General features: G+C 41.1%; 1 protein-coding gene across 2 annotated transcripts in view; it reads left to right on the top strand.

Annotated features, from left to right (window-relative positions):
* Positions 1-1,112: 1,112 nt before the first annotated feature.
* Positions 1,113-22,721, top strand: part of LOC146808518 (vomeronasal type-2 receptor 26-like) — a 251,490-nt gene continuing 229,881 nt past the window's right edge. The window contains exons 1-4 of one of the 2 annotated variants that reach the window (XM_085620640.1): positions 1,113-1,363; positions 6,637-6,793; positions 10,189-10,286; positions 11,114-11,405. In XM_085620640.1, coding sequence (XP_085476766.1) covers positions 10,282-10,286; positions 11,114-11,405 — 297 coding nt within the window. In that variant the 5' untranslated portion in view covers positions 1,113-1,363; positions 6,637-6,793; positions 10,189-10,281. The remainder of the gene's footprint in view (positions 1,364-6,636; positions 6,794-10,188; positions 10,287-11,113; positions 11,406-22,721) is intronic. The other variant, XM_085620639.1, reaches the window with a different exon arrangement.

The following is a 22,721-nucleotide window of genomic DNA, read 5'->3' on the forward strand; positions in this document are numbered from 1 at the left end:
CCATTTAATTCCTTTTCTGTGTTTACTATGTTATCTTAATCCATATGCTCTGGACCATTTGCTATAATACACAGTTGCCGATTAACCAGAATGACAATGATGGTACTATGTGACATGTATCAAAGAATGCTTTATATAGGGGTATCCGCTGCTTTTGATTTGAATTACCTTTCTGTCTGCAGCAGAAAGATAGTATATTCCCTTATTGTATCTATTGCCAAAATAATGTTTTTCTGCATTTGGGTACCCTTTATGGTTTCTGCTTGTGATTGATCTTGCTGCTAATGTACTGTACCTATACTCATGATAATTGTAATAGGATCAACTTAAGATTATCTATGCTTGATCACTATAGCCTATATGTTGACGCTTACTCCCCTTGTAACTCGATCTGTGATCTTGATATGTCCGACTCTCTTCTTGGGACGTTTGGCTCTATTTTCATTGTTACACCTTGAACCCTAAACACAGGTGGTTCCTCTCCTCTAAACATGAAGATTCTTCTTTCTCCACTGTGCTTTTTACTGACTGTACTTTGCGACGCACTGGTGGTCTTTCGATGCTGCCTGGACACACAATTTTTTGTGTACTGCAGTATGATTCAGGTTTTATTCTCATTAGATGTTTCTTATTTGATGAGTTGTTTCACCTAAGGAATAGGATATACTATAATAACATGGATATTTAGTTATCCGTGATCTTTTTACAATTTGTTGCTACACACACACATGTTGTGCATTCCGATTACTATCAAGTCTTTACCATTCATTATCCTCTTAAGATGGTGACTCACAAAACACACGGTTTACTTTAGAATCTTTCTTTCAATCGATTGTCAATGACGCAAGCGTAGCGGCTAGCCCATATATACTTTTAGGACAATCACGACGTTTGCTTCTTTATTTGCACTTGACTCTGGAAACTCACTGGAGTTTTGTAATTATTGCTGTGTATATATATACGTTATGTATCCAAATATTCTTGTGGTTTTTATTATTTTTTACCCTTTCAAGATGGCGACCCCCATATTGTATGTTTTACTTTGAGAGTCCTTCTTTTTTTTTTTTAAACTGTGTTTATTCGTCAACGGACACATATGACGCCGGCCCCGGTATCCCAGAGGTATCGGACCAAGCAATGAACAATCATGCCATTGACATTTTAATCAGAATAGGATAACTGAAATGCATTTCAGATGAAAGCAACACCCCCAACACTCGCCCCCCCGAGAGTCCTTCTTTTAATCAACTGCCAGTGATGCAAACGCTGGGGTCAGTCCGTATATATTCGGGACCATCATGGCACCCGTCTACTTACTCGTACCTGACTTCAGAACTTTACAGGAGTACTCTCCTTTCATCAGGTATGACACTTTGGCTTTTTGAATGGATACTTTTATCTTCTATATGAATGTCTCGTCCGACTTGGAGACTTGCCCTATGGTAATGTAATGTGCTGCGGTTTTATTTTGAGGGCACATGAACACTCGTTAACGATATACTGTCGATTTATCTAATGGTGTTTTGCCTGCGTAGTTGACTCATATTTGGGCTCATGATGTTAGTTGGATATCCTTTTCGCTTGTTCATCTGATTTTGACTCCTTATCGGAGCACTCTCCGTTTACTAGAAATGAGACTTGTACTTGAAATAAATAATTCCACTGTTACAGTTCGTTCTGTTTTCTCCAATTGAGAAACTTTTTTGCTACTGGCAAGTATTGTGGGATTGAATAGAGGGTACATAACCTTTGTTTAACGAAACATTGTCGAGGTATGTTTTTGTCAAATTATGACTTACGATAATACTGGTATATATGTTCCATCTACACATTATTTATTGTTTCATTGAAAGTATACGCCGATTGGGACATATCCTTGGAATTATACTTGAGGTATTTCTATTATTCGTTTCTGTACTTGATGCATTCTGTTCTAAGATAAACATCACTGAACTTAGATTATTGATGCGGAGCCCCAATATTAACCATGGCATCCCCTTGATATTTTACGATTTCTTCTTTTGCTTTCATATTGATGCTCTTTTATATATATTGTTCTAATATTAGTTCTTATTTACCTTTCAGAATTCGATTAATATTGATTGAATTACTTATTTTGCTTGTGACGAATTCTCTTTATATCACACACTACTGTGCTAAATATACATTTCTTTTGGTGAGTGCGATTTGTCATTTATTTGCAGTTTGCTGTTTCCTATAAAGATTCAATAATCTTATACTTAACTGTATATTTCGTTTGACATGAATATGGGAGATTGGAGTGGTTTTCATAATCTCTACATCTAGACTTATCCTATCCTGTTTGCCTCCCATGAGTGGTTAGGATTCTATAGGAGATGCATAACTTGGGTTTGCGACTCGGTTTAATTTATTATTTTTTCATTCTATTATCTTTTCACTTTTCCCTACTCTTGTTTCTGTTTATGTTTCCATGGACGACACTATCACATAGGTTTCATGCACTATTTTTCTCTTCTACTTCTATTCACAAAAACTTTCTCAATTTATTTAGATACACTATTGGGATTATAGTGTTTTTCACTGGGTATAGTCTCATAATTTCCTATTCCCAACTTCTTTGGGTCATCTTATATTATTTTCTGAAACATCTCACTTTTCGGTGTTGCTGCTAAATCAGATTTTATGTGTCTAGCAATAAGCCATTGTTTGATCAGCGTTTTTTATTATTGCTTTGTAGCCCTGAGGAAGTCGTTTGGGCCATTTGCCCTCAGACGAAACACGTGTTGGCTGCAAACATCCTTGGTCTGTGTGTAAAATACGATTTTCTTTGCAAAACCCTTGAGGGGAGATCCTGACAACAGAGATAATAAAGAAGAACACTTCTGATACCCATGGATAGGACTCTATCTTTGCATAATCGCTATTCTCATTTTGGATACTGATTCCCTTTTGCTCGGGAAGAACTCATTGTCTTTGAGTTAATGACTGACCACAAGTGACTCTTTTTGGCGAGCTCATCCTTATCTAAAAGAATCAATAGAAAGGTAGCTGATCAATTTATTGTCTGTTTGTACACCACTTTGCTCTTGACTTCGTCTTCAAAGGGTGGAGACTTGAAATTATTTAAACTCCCCATTAGATAAGCTCTCCAGCTCTTAGCATGCTCATACCTCATCATCTCCTGCCAACATTGGTTTGCGAGGGTGCCCTGGTCTGAGCGGAAAAAAGAATATAACGATTTAAAAAGGCAGATTGCCTTAACAAAGTTTGTCTTTTCAGACCAAATTCCAATCTGACATTGGCATGCCCAATATACCTTGGGACCCTAAAATCAGATTTAAAAACTTTTATTTGTAGGTTATCAAGGATTTTCGCGTCTTTCCCTTGACAAATCAATGAACCATAGGCCAAAGAGGGAATCAGCTTCGCTTTCATGACCTTAAGTGAATGCTCATGGTTTGGACATGCCAACGTATCTCTCAACTTTCTAAAAGCAAAGGACAAGGCGGTAGCTTTCGCTTTTAGGTTAATAAAATGCTGTTTAAAAGACAATTTATCATTCACTGTGATTCCCAAGTATTTCACAGTTTCAATATGTAACCCATTAATCTTCCATATTGTCTTGTCTGATTTTTTACAATCAATCGTCATTATTTTTGTCTTCTTGGTATTTATTTGTAAACCATTAGCAGATATAGTGATTGAATTAATCAACTAATCTTAAACCTATGGCATTGTGCCTTAACAGTATCATCTGCATATTGTAAATATTTGATATCTTGGCCTAAGAAAGTAGGTGAGTGGACATTTTAAAAATATAACAGTAGGTCGGCCATAAAAAGATTAAAAAGGCAAGGTGCCAGGACGCAACCCTGTTTAAGACCGCTTTTAGTTTCAAATCGATGGGTTGTACATCTACTGTCTCCGACTTTAACCTGGACCCATGTGTTAGTGTATAGCAATTTAATCATGTTGAGCAATTGATTTGGGATGCCCCATTCAGATAGCTTGGCCCATAGTACATTGCGGGGTACAAAATCAAAAGTGGCCTTAAGGTCGACAAAACAAATATATAGCTTCTGCTTTCTAGACTTTGCTCTTCCGGCCAATAAAGTCAATAAGGTCAAGTTTGTCGTCGTTGACTCGCCCCTTCAAAAGCCAGTTTGGAATGTTGGATTTAGATCTTCTTTTGCGGCACATTCTTCCAGATCATTCAGCAAACAGCTGAGATGATTTTTGCCTCCAAGTCTGTTAGGGCGATTAGCCTATAATTTGCTGGATTGTTTTGTGGACCACTTTTGAAAATTGGCTGTATTATGCTTCCCTTCCATGACTCGGGGGCCATATTAACTTTAATATGTCATTAAATCAAGTTGATAAAATCTTTGTCCAAAGATCAAGCTTTGCTTTCAAAATTGCATTTAGGATTCCGTTAGGGCCTGGCGCACCATTCGATCTAATCCCGCTTATTGACATTTTTACTTGTTCTTTTTGTCATCTCTCATTAACTTGTGGCTCGGATTGAATGCGATACTGAGCATTGCTACGGGTTCCACCATCTTCTCTGCTCAACGGCCTTGACTTTTCATGAACAGCATTATTGTTAAACATTATATCCGGGGATGCTCCATATAGATTGAAAATAAATGACGCCCACCAGGATTCCGCATTATTAGTGCTATGCGCTCTTTCGCTGCCATTTTCAAGATTGTTTATTATGCCCCAGAATAAATTCAATTTTTTAGTTTTGCAGGAAAAGTGCAGCTTAGTCCATATTCCTTCATAGTACGTATGTTTAGCTTTCCATATTTCATTTTTATAGACCCTTCCGAGCCTTTTAAGTTTGTGAAGTTCCGAGGTTTTTAGGGCTCCATTAATTTTTCTAAAAGTCACTCTTATTGTTCTATTAAGTTCTCTTTTTTGATAAAGTAGCCTATTTGTATACCATTCTGATTTTTTAGGCCTCGTAATGGACCCTTACGATGTTGTTGAAGAAGGGAAACGATCCAAAAGGGAAGCACACAAACAGGGCCAAATATCAACCACTTCCCTTGTCTTTTCTCAGTTAGCGCCTTAGCAATTGCAGGTTCTAGAAATTCACATATTTCCTTATGGTTTCTCGAGTTCCACACTAGCATTTTCAGGCTAAAGGCCGTTGACTCGGCTATCATAAATCTTGCTTCGGACACGTTGGCAACTGATAATACCAGCAAAATTGTTTGTGGGTTGTGGTCGCTTTCTATCCTGGGAATCACTTGATAATCGTAGAAGGAGGATGTCAACTCCATTGAGATGATGGAATAATCAATAATGGAAAGTTGACCTGATTGTTTTAATGTGGGTAACTCTTCTTATGATTTTGGACATCTTCCTGTATTAACATAAGATTATATTTATTGAGCTGGGAACGGCACATCTGTGTCAGCGCTCTGCTTGGTTTATTAGCGCGTTTATTAGTGAGGAGGCAGGTATTAAAATCTCCTGGGATAATTAGCATATTGGGTGGGTGGTCATGGTACAGAATTTTGACGACTTCTCATAGTACAGTAAATTGAGATGTCTAGACAGAGTTATTTTGGACTTAGATAAACATTTATAGGTGGTTTGAGATAAGCCGCCACTTGCGCGACCAAAGACTCACGTATGGGATGCAAAGTTCGAATACTCGTAATATCCAATGAGGGGCTCCATTTTCATATTCCATGTTTCCTGGAACATTAAACCATCAAAATTCCTTGAAAAGGTTACTGTATCTTGATCCTCTTTTTAGGGTTTTAAGGCCGTTGGTGTTCCACGAACAATGTTAAAAGGATTTGTTTCCTTGATTGAACCCTTTAAGCAGGAATTTAGTTGTCTAAATCATGTTGAAAAATTTGGTAGCTCAGGCGTCAGCAATTACGCAAGCGGGACGGGAGGCAGGCTAACATAGCAGCTGCAGACACTTCATACCAAGGGATGTGTGTTCCATAAAGAAATTATTTTATGCATCAGCAGCACCCTTTGACTAAAGAAAGCAGCACCATTTCCAATTGTTATGTTATGCTATGTTAAACCTACTTAATAGAGCAGTCGTTCACCAGATGTTTTTTGGCACTTGACAACTTTACAAACTTTGAGCTTGTTACACTCTACCAATTCAATCAATTACTGTCCATGCTGGTATCTGCGTACTTTGCAAATACTAAAACAGCTCCCGATAACCATACTGTGATAAATATAGAATACACATCCATTATTGTGTACACTGTTATCATCAGATAACTGTAATTATACAAGCTCTAAACAAGTATCTGTCCCCAGGGATACCCCGTCAGCCATGGATATCCCCCTTCCAGGACATTATAAGTCCTGACACTAACAGGCCCCAGCGCGACAGCCAGTCAAGACTGTCGGATGCGACAGTAAACAGTGTTGAAAATATCACAACACAAGTGGGCATCAATTTAATGCAGAATGCTGATTTTCAATCCACTATTTCTTTCAGTTTCCTTAAGAGCTTGAGTAAATTATCTTCTGTAAAGTTGTACATTGGATTACATGTTTGACATTGCTCTGTCATAATCCCCTCAGCAGAGCTTGCTATCTGGACCCAGTCTGGCTCAATGGGTCGGTGGGTGCTGGCGGTACTGATCGTGCTTCACCATTTTGTTGAAGGAACCTTCAAGATGTGTAAACGCTCCAAATGGATGCAGGAGTCCTACTACTCTCGGGATGGGGACATCCTCGTCGGGGGGCAGCTGGCCGTGCACTCGGAGTTCACAACACCCGGAGCCCCCTTTAGCCAGGAACCATCGCCAGCGGAGTGCAAGGGGTGAGTTCACTGCTGAGCACCTATTCACATGCCACATCATCCCACATCATGGTGAGAACACCGGCTCGTGCCCCAGGCGTGTGGTTATGTTGTGTGCTTGCAGAGTGAGGGATGTCTACTTTCCGTTACTGCTATCCCACCAAACAGACCCCTCCTTAAGAAAGGAGTCCGACCACTAGAGTGAAGCTGCTGTTAATTAAGAGGGTGATGAGCTCAGATGTCGGGTGCACCCATATGGGGACGCCAACGATCACTGGTCTCCACCTATCCAGCAGTAAGCTCTGTGGCCAGTAAGGGTGACCAAGCATCCGTCATTTTCACAGACTGTCCATAATTAAGCCCTAACATCAGTTGTCTGAGATAGATGTCTTAACCAGCGGCATTTGTCCATCATTTTACCCTCTCAGCTAAAGGACAACAGTTCATTTCCTCAATTGATATTCCCCTGCTGACATGCAAGGGAGGGAGTCTCCTGAGCTGCATTCCGGAGGGAGAGGCAGACAGTTCAAATAAAAAGAAATAAGCCTTCTTGTCAGGGTGTCTGCTTCCTCCAAAAAATGCAAAAGTCTGCAATTGGTTAATTGGCAAATGTAATAGGCTGCTTGGAAGGCGTTCATTGATGGAGTCAATGAACCTTCCTGATGACAAGATACTTTCTTTTTGTGAGGTACTGCAATGAGCTGTGCAGTGCCGGCTTTTAATGGACAGTTATAAAAAAAGCTTTTCACTAGGTACAATCTGCGTGTCACTGAAATCTATATTTTAGAAGTCCTTTTTATCTTCATCTGAATTCATATGTGCATTTTGTGGCAGCCTAGATTATACTGTGTGTAATGCCTGTTTCCTTTCAATGGCTTCTTAGCTCTAAAATACACATCCGTTTTTTTTATGTTGCCCCAAACAGGATTCAATTCTGTGCACCTCGTGTTGCACACATATACCTCTGTAGTGATCACATTAACAAATACAGGTTTCGTAACTTAAAATTGTGCATTTCAGACTGATTAGTTTAACTTTTATTTATTTTTCAGTTAAGGTGTGTGGTATTTTATATGTATTTACCTGACTGGAAGAGATCAACTAAATAGTTATGGAATATTTAGCTCTATTTAGTCATGCCTTTGATTTAGCCTTTTATGACCCCAGCCCCCATAGCATCATGAATACTTTTTTAATGCACTTCAACAGCTGCATTGATTAATCTTGAGGTAGGTGAACCGACAAATTAAAAAGGGGAGCCGAGCCAAGGGTCTGGCTCGGATCTTAAAGCTTGTGCAAGAGCCAAGCCCTGACATGTTTGCTGCCTAAATCATATAACCAGTGCTTAATAAAAAAAAAGAGGTGTCACGGCCCTTCTCAAGGAGCCCTTTCCTGCACAAGAACAATCCCACCTACAATGCAAGCACCCTTCCACCATTGTGCAAGGGTGCCTGCTTTGGAGATAGGCAGCTCTTTGTGCACCAGCACAGGCAGAGCACAGGAATGTGCCATATAATGTTAAATATGGTGCATACCTGCTTTCTCCTTTTTGTGTTTTTTCAGTCTAAAATATTTTGCTGTTTTATTTCTCAGCCTATTTCATGTTTTCTAGCATACCTTATTTGTACCTCTCACTAGTCATATTTTTTTTTCTCTTTTTGTCCACTAGGTGTACCTATTTTGCGTATATAATCTATGTAATCCCCGGTCTGTTCTGGATGATGTCCTTCTTCCCCGATCTGCCCTGAGTCACCCAGTTAGTTGTGCCATTTTCCTTATGTGGCTTCACCACCCTCATCCTTTTATTTTATTTTTTAGTGAGTCTGTGTGTTTTTGAATCTCCTATCTTGCTTTGTTTCTTCAATGTACTTATTTCTCTTGCTTTATTGTACCTTCTTCACCCTTTTTTTCCTCTCTCATTTTTCATCGATACACTTTTCTTTTTTCATCTCTCTCTTCTTTCTTTCTCCTCTCTTTTCTTCTCTCTTCTTTCTCTCTTTCTCTCTCCTCTACCTTTCTCTTTTCTTTCACTCTTTTATCCCTTTTCATAACTGCTATTCTTTATTTTCTTGTTTTGCACTTTCTAATTGTTATGCTTATTGTTATGCAATGTTTATATTGTCTTGCTTCCTATAAATGGCGTTAAAGGTTGTTTCATGGAACGTTAAAGGTTTATGTTCCCCGGTCAAACGTCAGAGGGTTTTATCTCATTTATCGAATTTAAACTGTTATATAGGTTAATTACAGGAAACTCATGTTGTGGATAGAGAAATTCCTTAACTTAAAAGACTATGGTTAGGAAATGATTTTGCCTCCCCAGGCACAGGTCATCGCAATGGCGTTATCATTCTATGTCATAAATGTCTTGACTTGTGGATCGTCACTCAAGAATCAGATACTTTAGGTAGATGGGTTTCTGTCTCATCATTACTTAACAATATCCCCATGACCCTTTTTAATCTCATTGCCCCTACTGCTCCAGCTGTCACTTTTTGGCCCAATATTTTATCCAAATTAATGTCCTTTCAAGATGATTTTTATTGGTTGGTGGTGATTGTAATATGGTTATGGACCCGATTATTGATCGTAAATCTAATTCTAAATGTATCCCTTCTACTATGTTCTCCCAGTTTACCTCCACTATTCAACAACCATCATTGGTAGATGCATGGAGCTTATGTAACCCCCCTCTTTTAGAATACACTTTCTTTTCCACAGCACACTCTTCACAATCTTGGATAGACTATCTTTTTACCTCACAATCACTCACCCAACATATTATACATTCTGACATTGGTTCTATCCTAATTTCTGATCACGCACCAGTTACTTTAAGCCAAGACCTCTCTTTTCCTATACAAGGCACCAGAAGGTGGAGATTTAACAACTCTCTTCTTCTAGATGCTAATTTTACCCACAAATTTGAATCATTTGCCACTACTTTCTTTACTGAAAATGAGACCCCTTCTATATCTCCCCAAATCATTTGGGACTCTTTTAAAGCAGCCTCCAGGGATTTTATTTCAATAAAGAAACAATCTTTGTTTAAAAAAATAGACTTGTTTTCTTAAATGCAGACCCATTTCCTTTTAAGAAAAAAGGGATGCATAAAAAAAAACGACTTTATTTGAATGCGCTCACAGTCAGGATGGTCTGTTGACTAAAACAAGCCACCATCCGTGTGATGACTTTTGATAGGAGTAAGTCGGAAATTGTAACCTGTCTCATGGATAGTGATGAGGTAAGTTGAATTAGGACCCACTCTGAAGGGTGATTTTGAGGACGAGTTTCGTAGAACATATATGTGGACCATATCTGTGTACCAGTTTAATCAAACATAAGTTGGTTTGCAAAATGATAATAGATTTGCAAAACGTTGGTCCACAAATTGCCAACACTTTTTGTGAATTGTACAGCTCACCCTTGTCTCCCAGGGAGAAGAAGTGGGTACCCAGGAAGAACAGAATACTTAGGGTGAGAAGGTTTCAGGAAAGTGGATCCATGGGGTTATGAGGTGAGTGGTGGATACTAGGAAAATTGTATTTAAGAAAGAAATGTTCATGTTAAAGGCTGTAGGAATGTTAAGTATGAATGAAAATTGCATTTATCTGTACATGGTGAAATCAAATGCTATATATGTTTGGTAAAGTTCATGTGCAATTGCCAAAGTCTTTAGGCATATTGTGGAAATTGTAAATTACCCAGTAAAGCCAGTAGGCATGCCTTTTTAAAAGTGAAGAGCTTTTATATTTTTGCCAGTTGCACATACAGCAGTGTTACTGTTTCAAGATACAGGGTTTGCTCTGTAAAGATTGCACTAGATACATTTCAGTTCACTCGAACAGACTAGATTTAGGAGGTCAGTTGCTCACTGTTTTTTTACGGTAAATGATTTGCACCCTGGCTATTCTGCAAGGACTCTTAAGGATGGTTTCCAATTGTTTTTTCCACGACGACTTGTAAATATTTGTACTTTTGTGCATAGTATTCAGTTGCGTACGTACTAAATTCTTTCTCCTGTTTAAAGAAAAGGACTGACCGGACAATGACCTTTTAAGAGTGTTTTGTGAGTTGTATTCACACTTGGACCTTCAGAACCAGATTACTCACACATAACTGATCCCTTTCCTTAAAAATATTTCAGCTTTTGAGCAATGAAGAAAAATAGAAGGCATTGTTAATTTGGTGTTCCATTGGCATAGATTTGTTCTTCCTCTACAGAACCACCACTGATTGGATGTTATCAATTAAGTTGTGCATTTGTATCTCAGTCCGGTAATGTAAACAAATGACACCTTAGTCACTGGATGGTTGATAGGTCTCTGATTCTTTCTCCTGTAGCTTCTACATACGGTATTACCGGGACGTGCTCGCAATGGTTTTTGCCATTCAAGAAATCAACCAATGTCCAGGTTTATTGCCAAACATCACCCTAGGCTTTCACATTTCTGATTCTTGCACATCTGAGAACAGCGCTGTCAAAAGGACCTTAGAACTACTATCTGGAAAGAGCGGGTCTGTTCCTGGGTACCGGTGTCCAACCCACCCTCCACTGGCGGGCATCATTGGAGAAACATTCTCAGCCTTAAGTGTGCCAATGGCCCGGATCCTAGGGGTCCTGCACTTTCCACAGGTAAGGGGAATAACATCCTCTATGTTGAACGTTCTATGGGGAATGTTCCCAGTCTTATACAATAGTTTAAAACCCCATTGTAACCCACCTAGTCCTCAAAAGCAAAGTTCATGTCCCACTATATTTACACCTCAAAGTAATTCGGATTATCTTTCCCCAATTGTTCAAAACTTTCTAAATATTTGGGCACTTCTATTCTTCATAGCCACTTATAGGTGGATTACTAGGTGATGGAGAGAATATCAGTGGGGACATTGAGGGAATCTACTCAGTAGGGGTAGGCTTTGCTTCTCTGTGAGACAAGAGTTTGGCCATTTTCTGAAAACCCTAAAATCTTTTAAAGATTAATAGGTTTCAGAATTCAGACTACAAAGCTGATGTAGGTACCAGGTTTAGAACTGTAGGGGTTGGAGTCCGTGTGCATAGACCAGCATTTTGTGCACAAATCAATAAGCCCTTTCTGGAAAGTGTTGAAAATGATGCTTAAAAATGACAAGAACAATATTGGCATCTAAACAGAGAAATATCAACATTTAGATGTGCATTCCAGTTATTATGAGTAGCTGCCAGGGACAACATAGCTAGCCAGAATTACAAAATGGATGCATCACTTGTGCAAGAGGACCATTATCTTCTGCATAAGTGAGGAATGCATACATTGGAAAATCCTTGTTAAAGGTTGTGAGGTGGTTCATTCTGTATCTCACGGACAAAGAGAAGGACCTACTCATATGACCTCCACATAAGAAACAGTGGCAACACTCTTGCATACTGAACACAATTGTTGGGACACAGTACGCCACTCCATAGCATGTTGCAAGAAGTAGGCCAGTTGGGAACTTCCCTTGTCATGCAGCCAATGCGAAAATGGCAGACCTAAACTGCCCTGGGTGGAATGTGCCTAATTCTAGAAGCTGATTGTAATGCTGCAGTGCCATTGCATTTGTGTTGGGAGGGAAGAGATCTGCTGCTTGACCTAGTTAATCAAGTCCCCTGCATGTTGTAGTGGTAGGAGGCAGGAGCAAAACTGCTGCTCCACTTAGTGCTGCAGTAAATAGGATAGCCTGAGACTCAGACGGGCTGGCACACATACCAGTGTCATGTGGCCATGACAGGTTGACTCTTGCCTGGCTTTAGCAAGATGGTGTATCTCACCTTCAACGGTGATTTAGATGTTGCAATGGTGTTGTAGTCATGTTGTTTGGGGAAAGGAGCTCCTGTTCAACCCCTCACCCACCTCAATTAGGGACCCCTCAATGTTGGTCTATAAACCAGTAATTATATGACATAGCATGATCAATCATGTGATTCTGACTCTGTGTGATAGGATTAAAAATAAATATTTTTTTCTTCAAGTAACATTGCCACATTACTTCACTTTTGCCAGATCAGCCACTCATCTTTGCTCTCCACTCTCAGTGATAAGCGTCTGTTTCCGTCCTTCCTCCGCACAGTGCCTGGACACAACTTCCAGAACTCAGCCCTGGCACAACTCATGGGGTACTTTAACTGGACTTGGCTGGGTATGATCATCTCTGAAACTGAATCAGGTTTGAAGGGAGGACAGGACATGAAGATGAAGATTGAAGAGAATGGAGGCTGTGTGGCCTTTATGGAGAAGATTCACCTGCTTCATCCCAAGGAAAAGGTCCTCCGCTTGGTCAAGATGATCAAGAATCATTCAGCATCAGTGATTATTGTTCATAGCGAAGAGGTGCACGTCAAGCTCTTTCTAGAAACCCTTCATGAGTTGAATGTTACCAGCAAAGTCTGGGTTTTCTCTGCAAGCTTTCTGATTGCTTCAGGGCTCTTTGGAAAGCAGGTCTGGAGAATCTTGAATGGGACGCTAGGGCTTGCACCTTACGCTGGCCGCATGCCAGGGTTTGAAGAGTTTCTGCTTGCCCTACATCCGTCCACCTCTGAAGATGATGTATTCTTTGAATCCTTCTGGAGTCAGGCCTTCCACTGCAGATGGTCACAGACAAATAACACCAAAACAATGTATACAGAGGCACACGGAGAAGATGCAGTGCTGTGCTCTGGTGAGCAGGCAGTGGATAAGCAGGCCTTATCTCTATTTGAACTCAATGATCTCAGTTTTACATACCATGCTTATGTGGCAGTGTATGCCTTAGCACATGCTTTACATGATCTGTTCTCTTGTACATATGGGCAAGGACCCTTTGTGAACAGGACCTGTGCCAACATCAATGACATTCTACCCTGGCAGGTAAGAAGAAGCAAGATTCCATACATTTTAAAAAGATGACAAAAATGGACATATATTATTATTAATTTCTTGGACTGAAACTAAGATTAAAGGAAATAAAATGAACACTATGTGAAATAATAATGTGATGATACTATAGACCATTCTGACATTTACGGGTCTATTTGGACCTTGGCAGAAGAAGGCAGTGGAGTTAATCCAACACTGTTTCACCACCGACTTCCCAGCCATCAATGTCAAATCCTGAGTGGAGGCAGAGGTGCAACAAATGTGATGCAATAACAACCAGCATGTTATAATTTAGTGATAGTACTTGAAATTTCATTCTAAGAACTTGGTAAAAGTCCCAGGATCTGTCACTCTGAGAGGCTCAGGGTTCCTCCCTCACATGAAAAGGGCACTCCATGGCTATGGAAGGGGTAAACTGTTCACCTCCCCCTACTCTGGAGCACTCCAGAACATGACTAGGCAAAAACAAAATGAACATAGCTCCTGTGGAAGAGGGATATTTCCTTGAGGTTTGGGGAAAGACATTTTTCCATGCTTGATTTCCGCTATGCTGTGCATGCCTTCTAGGTGCTCATTTGTGGCCTCTGCTAAAGTGAAAGGGCAGGAATGCACTATATTTATACATGCATGCATTCCCGTTCTTTCCCCAGGTGCCGGTGCCTTTTCTGCAGACTAGCACCAACACGGGCACCCTTGAACCATGATGCAAGGGTGGCTGTGTTGTCAGCAGGATTGTTTCTGTGCGTTTTACTCTTTTTATGTGTGCTGCAAAATGAGGCACATATAGAAAGAGGGATAAAAACGAGGTTAAATAGAGCTAGTTCTTCTATTAATTGTGCCTCACCTCGTAAGATTTTGATGCATTCTCATGTTTACAAGTCCTTTTAAATCTGGAAATGAGTCAAAAAACATGGGAGTTTCATAGGAACACCCACCGCAATGCCCATAGAAAGCCTCCCTTGCCCAGAGTAACGCGACAAAGCGATTTGCGCTACATTGGCGTACTCAAGATTTATGAGTCCCCTCAAAGCCACGCAGGGTGGCTTTGCATGGCTTCATAAATCTGACTCAGAGCCTTGTATCATTGCAATGATGCAAACACGATGCAAGGCTCCCATAAATATGCCACCTAGTTTCTGCCATGCCTTGCAAGGCAGACACATGCAGGGGAAGTGAGTGAAGGTTACAACAACCTTGATGGGATGGGACAACCGTCACTATAATCCAGCACTGGGTGCCACTAGCAGATCCCATTTAACAAACACCCCAATCAGGCATCCACGCAAGCAACATTGTTCAGAGGTGATTACTAAACTCTTGTGTGTTTCAGTGAGAGTTCAGAAAAAAAGCCTATAGCTATTTATTGAGTAATCTCCTGGGTGGTGTATGTAATGAAGGCTTCCAACTAAATTTCATTTGAGCCCTTGAGACAGAGGGGTCGTAGCCAGGAGTTACCAAAGGAGACAATGACTCACTATAGGTGACATTCTGTGCTGGTGGGGAGGGAGTGGGAGAGACTGTCAAAAGAAACAGGTCACAAACTGTGTTTTGTGTCAGATTAGTGTGTCTACTACACCAGTGCCTAATTTTTGATAAAATATTTGCCAGGGCCCTCGTCAGTAAGCCACTGCAGCTGACGCCAAATTACTCCTGCCAGCGCTGCCAACAACAATACCTACATAGCTATAACCATAACAGGAATTAATTGTTTTTACTATATATTGAATTAATAAACTGCTGTTGTCTGCTCATGTCTTAATTACACATACTGCGCCACCCTTGGTAGACTTTCATAAGCGCCGGTGTTCACAATTAAGTGCCTGTGCCGAGCACTGCCGAAAGTCATATTTGGATAGGGTTTGCAATGTTGACTATTAGATGGCTTCTACGACAACTATTCGATTAGTCAGTTATGACATTCTTTGAATTATCTACACATCGTTGTCATCTGCTCAGTCAAGCCCCTGTAGGATAGAGGTGTTGCTGGGATATGAATTTACCTTTTGTCCAAACAGGCACACGTTAGTTTAATTGAATGCCGGGGCCAGGAGAGCAGCTTCAGAGTAGTGCCTGAAGACTGTCTCTGCGTACAGAGGATTTGGCCACCAGTTTAAACAGTCATTGAAGTACAATAAACCAATTACACACTCCTGTACAGCACTTTAATCCGGGCTTAGTAACAAACCATAAATTCAATCATCTGATAAGGAAGGATAGGTGGCTCTCGACTTTGAATGGAGTCAATGTGGTCCTGTATGTATCTGTCCAGCTGTCCGACATGAGGAGCACATGATCACTGCACGCAGTGTGCATGCTGTGTTCTGATTAGCTGAGTATTTCTAACTGCATGTGGCATCTGACTTTGTGACATTTTCGCAACACCGCCTTTGGGCAAACGTGTTTTTGGGGCAAATCTCCTTGAACTTTTCGTGGTGTAGCTGCTTATCCATGCGATTGAGCTACATTTTCCCTTTCTGCGCATTTGTCCTCAGGCTAAGTGTTACCCCACTGTGGCCTAGAAATTGGTAGGCTTGAATTTGGGTCACAGGGCCAGCCTGACCACGTATATCTCTGACTTGGGGTTGATGGGAAGGTTAACTTGGGTGAATTTTACAGCAATGATACAAGTTTGTTATTATGTATACAAATAATTGATATCACATTTACTGGCATTCTGTTTATTATGTGTGAATTTTCCAACGCATACATCAACATTGTATTTACCTATTTTAACACTGTTATGTGTACATATATCATGACATATATGTACATCATGTTTACCGATATTGACATTATTACCTGTATATTGACATCATATTTATCGATATTAAACCCCCCCTCTCTAGTTGAATTTTCAAAGGCATAATTTTTCTCTTATGTCATGACAGTCACTATATTGAAGGATGGGTGTGTTTCTGTTGTTTCTGCTATCCTTTCTCTAGCTATTTGCATACTACCTAATTTGAGGACTGCCTTCTTACAGCAGGAACCTCTCACTTTTAGGCAACAACACAATAACAGTACAAAAATGACAACCGAAAGCAATGATGTGCACAGTGTGGTGTCCCATAGGGGGAGCCAGAAAAAATTACTATGAAACCAGGTCTGCTCCGGGGCACCTCCTTCCTTATTCATGTCTTTTTGTAGATGATGCAGTGCTTGGATGGCCAGAGTGAGGGTTCTGTTTTCAAATTCTTTTCCAAGAATAAATGTGCAACAGGAAGCACCAATCTTGGCACAAACCATACCCTCCATTGCGGTCATCACATCCAACACATACCGATGTTGCATCACCATGAGGCAGATAACTCCTAGTTCTTACCTGATAGTGTTTAGTTTGAGCTCAGTGTCGTTGATTATCTTCAGTAGTTCCGACCTGGTTATCTGTAACCACAGAGCATTCGCCTTAGTTTGTAAGGTGAAGAAAGGTTTGGATCCTCCTTTGTTCACCTGAGTGTCAGTAAACAGTCAGAAGTCTTCTGGAATGTCCTTGTACTACTGATTCCAGCCAACATAGTCAGCAGTTCTTCTTTGAGCCTGATGCAGCAGAGTTGTTTTATTCGCTTGCAGATGTTGGAACAACTCAGTCAAAACTTCTCTGGGGATGACCAGTGTTGGAGTGTGTATACTCACAAGGCTGCAGAGGCCCTGCCTTCCAGGGGTGAGCTATGCATAGGCAAAGTTTCTGCATTTCCAGTAATATTTAATCAACGTCAAAGTGCCCCATTGCAGGTCTGGAATGCACATCACTGCTTCAAAGTTTTCATTAGTGCAGAGTGGTATTGTTGCTTTGCCTCTGAAATGCAAAGTATAAACTGTATGTTTCTGTAAAATTAGGGGTGGCCTCTTCACTTGAAACCATGGGTACCTATATATCTCAGTTTCCCAGGTTTCCTGGCATGGGGTATCTTTGCTGGTGTTTGACCCCCTCCCATAGGGCTCATTTTCCCTAGCGTCATCAAGGTGGATGGCCCTGCGTTGGAATTTCATATCAGGAGTTTGTCATTATCAAAGGCTGCCCTAAATATGTTAATGGCCCTCCCGGGACCGCAGATGGAGGCGTAAGCGGATGTATTTGTGCACTGGTTTTGCTACCTAAAAGAACCTCTTTTCCACTAAGTTTCAGGACAAACAGTGTCCGCCCCTAGAGTGCCCCATCTGTGCATCATGTCTGTCTTGGTTTAAAGGTCACTATGCTCGGTAAAAAGGTATAGTGCTATGGGGTTGCTCTCATACTGGGTGATGTTTACTACCGCTCTGTGGGGTTCTACTCTATTGGGTTGTACTTCGGCACTAATCCTACATAGGTACAGGTGGATTAGACATTTTGATTTTTGGGGGACTATCTCTTGGGATAAGTAAATCCTGTCTGCTCCTAAGCTGTGGGGAATCAGTGAACATATGTAACACAACTTGCTCATGGTTTGGGTGTCAAGGGGGCATGTGCTGATACCATGTGTTGTGTAGGAGTGCACCGTGCAGTGCGTGAGGAATGCTAGTGTTTGGTTCAGTGTAAGTGTAAGTGAGGTGGGGGAGGTCCCTACGCAAGAGCTGTAAGAATGTGGAGGTAGGCTGCATGAAACTATGCAGAATTCTGGCCTCAAAGGAGCGGGGGAGCACCAATGCTAGGCACGTAACTTGCAAAACATTCGTAGGTATTAGGATAGTGAGGTGTGGTGATTAGTTCACACTTTACAAAATACTGGGTTATTTGGAATGGTCTGTAGGGGAGGTGTCTGTCGTTTGGGCACCCAGGGGTGTCTTGACTTGATTTAGTTAAAAAAAGGAGCCTATTTATAAAAAGAGTCCATAAAGGCAACCTGCAGTCGGTGTTCTGGAGTGGTTGGCCTCGTTGAGGTCCTTTTGGGCGCTTCAGTTGAAGGGGTGGTGGGCCCCTGTCATGATGCTGCACATATGGCTCGATTGCAGACCTGTTGCATGAGAGCTGTGGGCTGCATGTTAGCTGGGGAAAATCATGTATCGTTATACAGTTTTTGGGAAATTCCAGTTCCTTCCTTGTAGGGGAATATTCTGTAGTTTCTCTATGTGTGAATCTTTTTAGTGGGGCCCTGGAAGGAGGTGGTAGTGCTTTTTAGAGATTGGTGAGGTTAAGACGCTTTAGCATTATTTTATGGGTACGTTGGTTCCCCCCAAAAGGAGTTCATTTTCTTTGCAGGCTGCTTCCTTTAAATGCATGTGCTTGTGTGTATCATTTTATAGGTGCAGGGAGTATCCTTTTGACCTTCACGTGTATTGTGCAAAGTAAAGGGAAGCAGATGAGTAGTGATTTTTAGGGGCTTAGTGGGGAAGGGTGATGCTTTCGTGGTCACGTGCATGTCCCTCTGACCTCTGCACGTGGCATGTAACAAGGTTCTCCCTAATGGATTTGGATGATTAAGTTGCCCACCTACTCTGGGAAGTTCGAGTTTTCTGGGCTACTTCTGGGCTCCTTTGTGCAGGTTTAGATTAGGCCAGGGTGGAGGTCACAAAAAACTCTGCTGCACTACGCAGAGTTCCGCTGGCGGGTAGAGTTTGCCGACAATCGGAACGCAGAGTGTGTTCTCGCATTCTAAATCGCACACAAACAGCACCACACTCTTCTCATGTGCGTTCTCGCATTCTAAATCAAATGCGAATGACACCACATGACCCACATGGGCGTTGCCATCTTGTTTTTTTGCTCTCTGTTATGGTGCTGGTCCTAAAATGTATTATCTCTTCCATGTTTAATCCTCCCGCTTTAAAACGAATCTACTCCTTACTCTTAGTCTTTCTATTAGTGTGTGTCTTTCTGTTTGTGTATATTATGGTTTTGGGAAAATTCTCTGTTTTTTGTGACTTTTTGTTTATTTCCTCAATACTTCCTTATTTTTTCCTTCTTTCCCTTCACCTCGTTTTCCTTATTTTTTTTTTTTAACCCACCCAGTGCCATTGCAGAGTCATGGTGGCTATGTTGCTGACAGCTCTGCTGCTCAGGTGTGCAACACCCACTATCTTTGGTGAGGAGGAGGTGGCAGTACTGTTTCTATTTGTGCTGCGCCACCTCCTCTACATGCTAGCAGCAGGCCCAGTAGTGGATTCCCCCGGCTGGAGCGTCAGCGCTGCTGGTGTATGGTACACCAGAGCAGGCAGTACACCAGCTAGGATTGGTGCAGCATCCAGCAGCTGTCTCCCCACTGGGTGGATATCATGGACCGAGAGGAGGTCCTTCTCGACCTGCTAGGCGTCAAGATTGCGGGGTTCAGTCAGTATTAATAATTTTTTGGTTGTGTTTGTGTTCTACAATGCTAACACTTTTTATCCGAATAGCATGCTGCTCACACTCGGAGGTAAGACACATTTAGTTTATGTTGGAATATTGTTTTTGATCCAGTTTCTAGTTTCTGCTAGGCAGGTGCTCAGAGCTACCTAATCGTACTCATCATTGGCACTTGCTTTGGCTAATTAATTAAAAAGCCATAGCAGATTGTTCTACTTTCACTCTAGTGACGCAGTGATATCAGTGAGTAGCATGTTCTCTCTGTGACTTTGTTTATGTAGCTCATACAGTTCCAAGTTATTTAACAGGGATGTGTAGTATGCATCTATGCATTGCAAAAAAAGGAGACTCAGTTGGTCCATGAAGGGGGTTAATAAGAGGGTTGAGAAATGGGATACAAACCCACTTGTGCAAAGCATAATGGATTACATTTTTGTTTAATTCCTGTTATCCTTGCATTACCTTTTTTCCCTTGTAATATATGGTTTTCTGTTATGGTAGCTGAGTTTATCCGGTCTGTACTCTTGTCTCTAGTTCACTTATCTTCTGCTTTGTTGGTAATAATTCCCTCTCATCGATATATCTTGTGGTACAGTAAGACTAAGAATAACACATTTTGGTACTCTGCTGTCCTGTATGAAGATGGCAGGCCCAAGGAAGTTAGTATTATAAATAATATTTACGATGTATGTCTATTGAGAGAAGACTTTCTTTTTACTGCTCATGCTCTAACAGTGGAGTTCCCAGAGTGTGCCTCACATTGAAGACAAACACATGCATTTATAGTTTCTGAGGCAGCAATCGAGCAAACTCTTGAATGGATTTATACAACTAATTTATGTTTGTATATTCCATTTTGTATCACTGGCTTTGGTAAAACAATACTTCACTCCCTTGAGAAAGGATCCTGTAACAAACCAATGAGACAGTCCCTTTTCAATGTGGGCTAATGAGGAACAGATATATTTTCCACATCATCCCTGTCTTTACTAATCAGCTACATGCCAAACAAGCATTGATAAGCTATTGGTTTCGCCTATGTGGTTAATAATAAGCAGTTTTGTGTTGTACGTTGTAGCTTAGTGAGCAGTTGTTTAATATAAGTAATTGAAAAATTAATGTTTTCCAGGCCACTTCATTTTCTTTAGCACTGTCAATATGTTGAGACCTGAGTTCCTCCTTTGCACACTTTTACACAGATTCACAATTACAATTGGTATTATCTTAATGACTCGTAGGAATGCACAACATATTGCCTTTCTAAATACAAAAGGCATAACACTTTAACAGGATTTTAGTAACTTCTATTGCACAGCTGCTCACTAAGCTACAACTTACAACAAAAAAAATATTAATATTAATCACATAGGCAAAACCAATGCATTACCAATGCTTGTTGTTATTTGGTATACATCCGTTTAATACTTGATGAGAAATTAAAATGAACGATATGGTGATATCTCTGGTTGCATATATTTTGAAGCGGTTTTGTGGTGATCACTGTTAAAATGTGATGTTTTTTAGGTAAATCGTGAATGCACGAGCCAACGGGAATGCTCTGATTAGCTGGACGCAACCTGAACAGAAAGTTAAGGCTGCCATTTATTTATTGGGAACGGTTCCCAGGGATGGAAATTTGTGTCAAAGCTAACAAAAGGGATAATGGTGGAGATACTCTGACATCATGTTTGAGGTATGGGGAATTAGTGACACAAGTTATGAGTCCAAAATTGTTTTTTATTGCATGTGCTATTCAGGATGACGCCGCGACTGCCAGCCTGGCCCCCATGTACCATCACAGGAATGTCACGACTATCGCAGCGTCATCAAGAATATTGGTGAAAATGTAATAATGATATATATTTGTATACACTTGCCGGTCACTGTCACAGACTCATGTAAGCACTCACAAACTCACACAGAAATGTATACACCAATTCAGATACCTACTCACACAGTTATACATCCACTCAGATACCCATTCAGGTACTCATGCACCCACTTACAGACTCACTCAAGAGTGATGCTCCCATGTACAGACCGACTCAGTGACTCAAACTCCTACTTAGAGACCTACTCATAGATTTATGCACACATTCTCATACCCACTTGGAGACTCTTACACCGTCTTAGAGCCTTACCTGGGCACTCATGCACCCATGTACAGACCCACTCAGAGACTCATGCACCCACTTACAGACACACTCACATATGTACTCACAGACCCACTGCAACACTCACACACCCACTGACAGACCCACTGAGGCACTCATACACCCACTCACAGATCCACTGAGACACTCATATGCCCACTCACGCACCTTTACAGTCACTCACACTCAGTCACAGACCTTCTCAGAGACTTATGCACCAAGCCACTCACTCAAACACTCAGACTCACATACCCACTTACAGACTTACTCACATATACACACACCCACTTGCTCACCTACTCAAAGACTCACACATCCTCTCACAAACCCACTCAGACACCTGCCCTCCTAGTCACAGACCCACTCAAACACTCATGCATGCACACATTCACTCACCTACACAAAGACATTTGCTCTCACTCACAGACCCATTAAGACACTCATATACCCACTCACAGATCCACTCAGACACGCATACACTAACCCTGGGCGTAGTTTGAGAAGTAGCACTATGCGTAGCTACGTGAAGTGCACTTCGCACTACGCGAGCTACGCGTAGCTTCGCAAACTGCATACTGCACTGTGCAAGATGCTGTTCGCACTGATTGCACAGTGCCGGATGCTTGTCCGCACTGTGCAATCAGTGCAAACTGCATCTTGCACAG

Source organism: Triturus cristatus, chromosome 8 (assembly GCF_964204655.1).
Source record: "Triturus cristatus chromosome 8, aTriCri1.1, whole genome shotgun sequence".
In the NCBI taxonomy this organism is placed as follows: domain Eukaryota; kingdom Metazoa; phylum Chordata; class Amphibia; order Caudata; family Salamandridae; genus Triturus; species Triturus cristatus.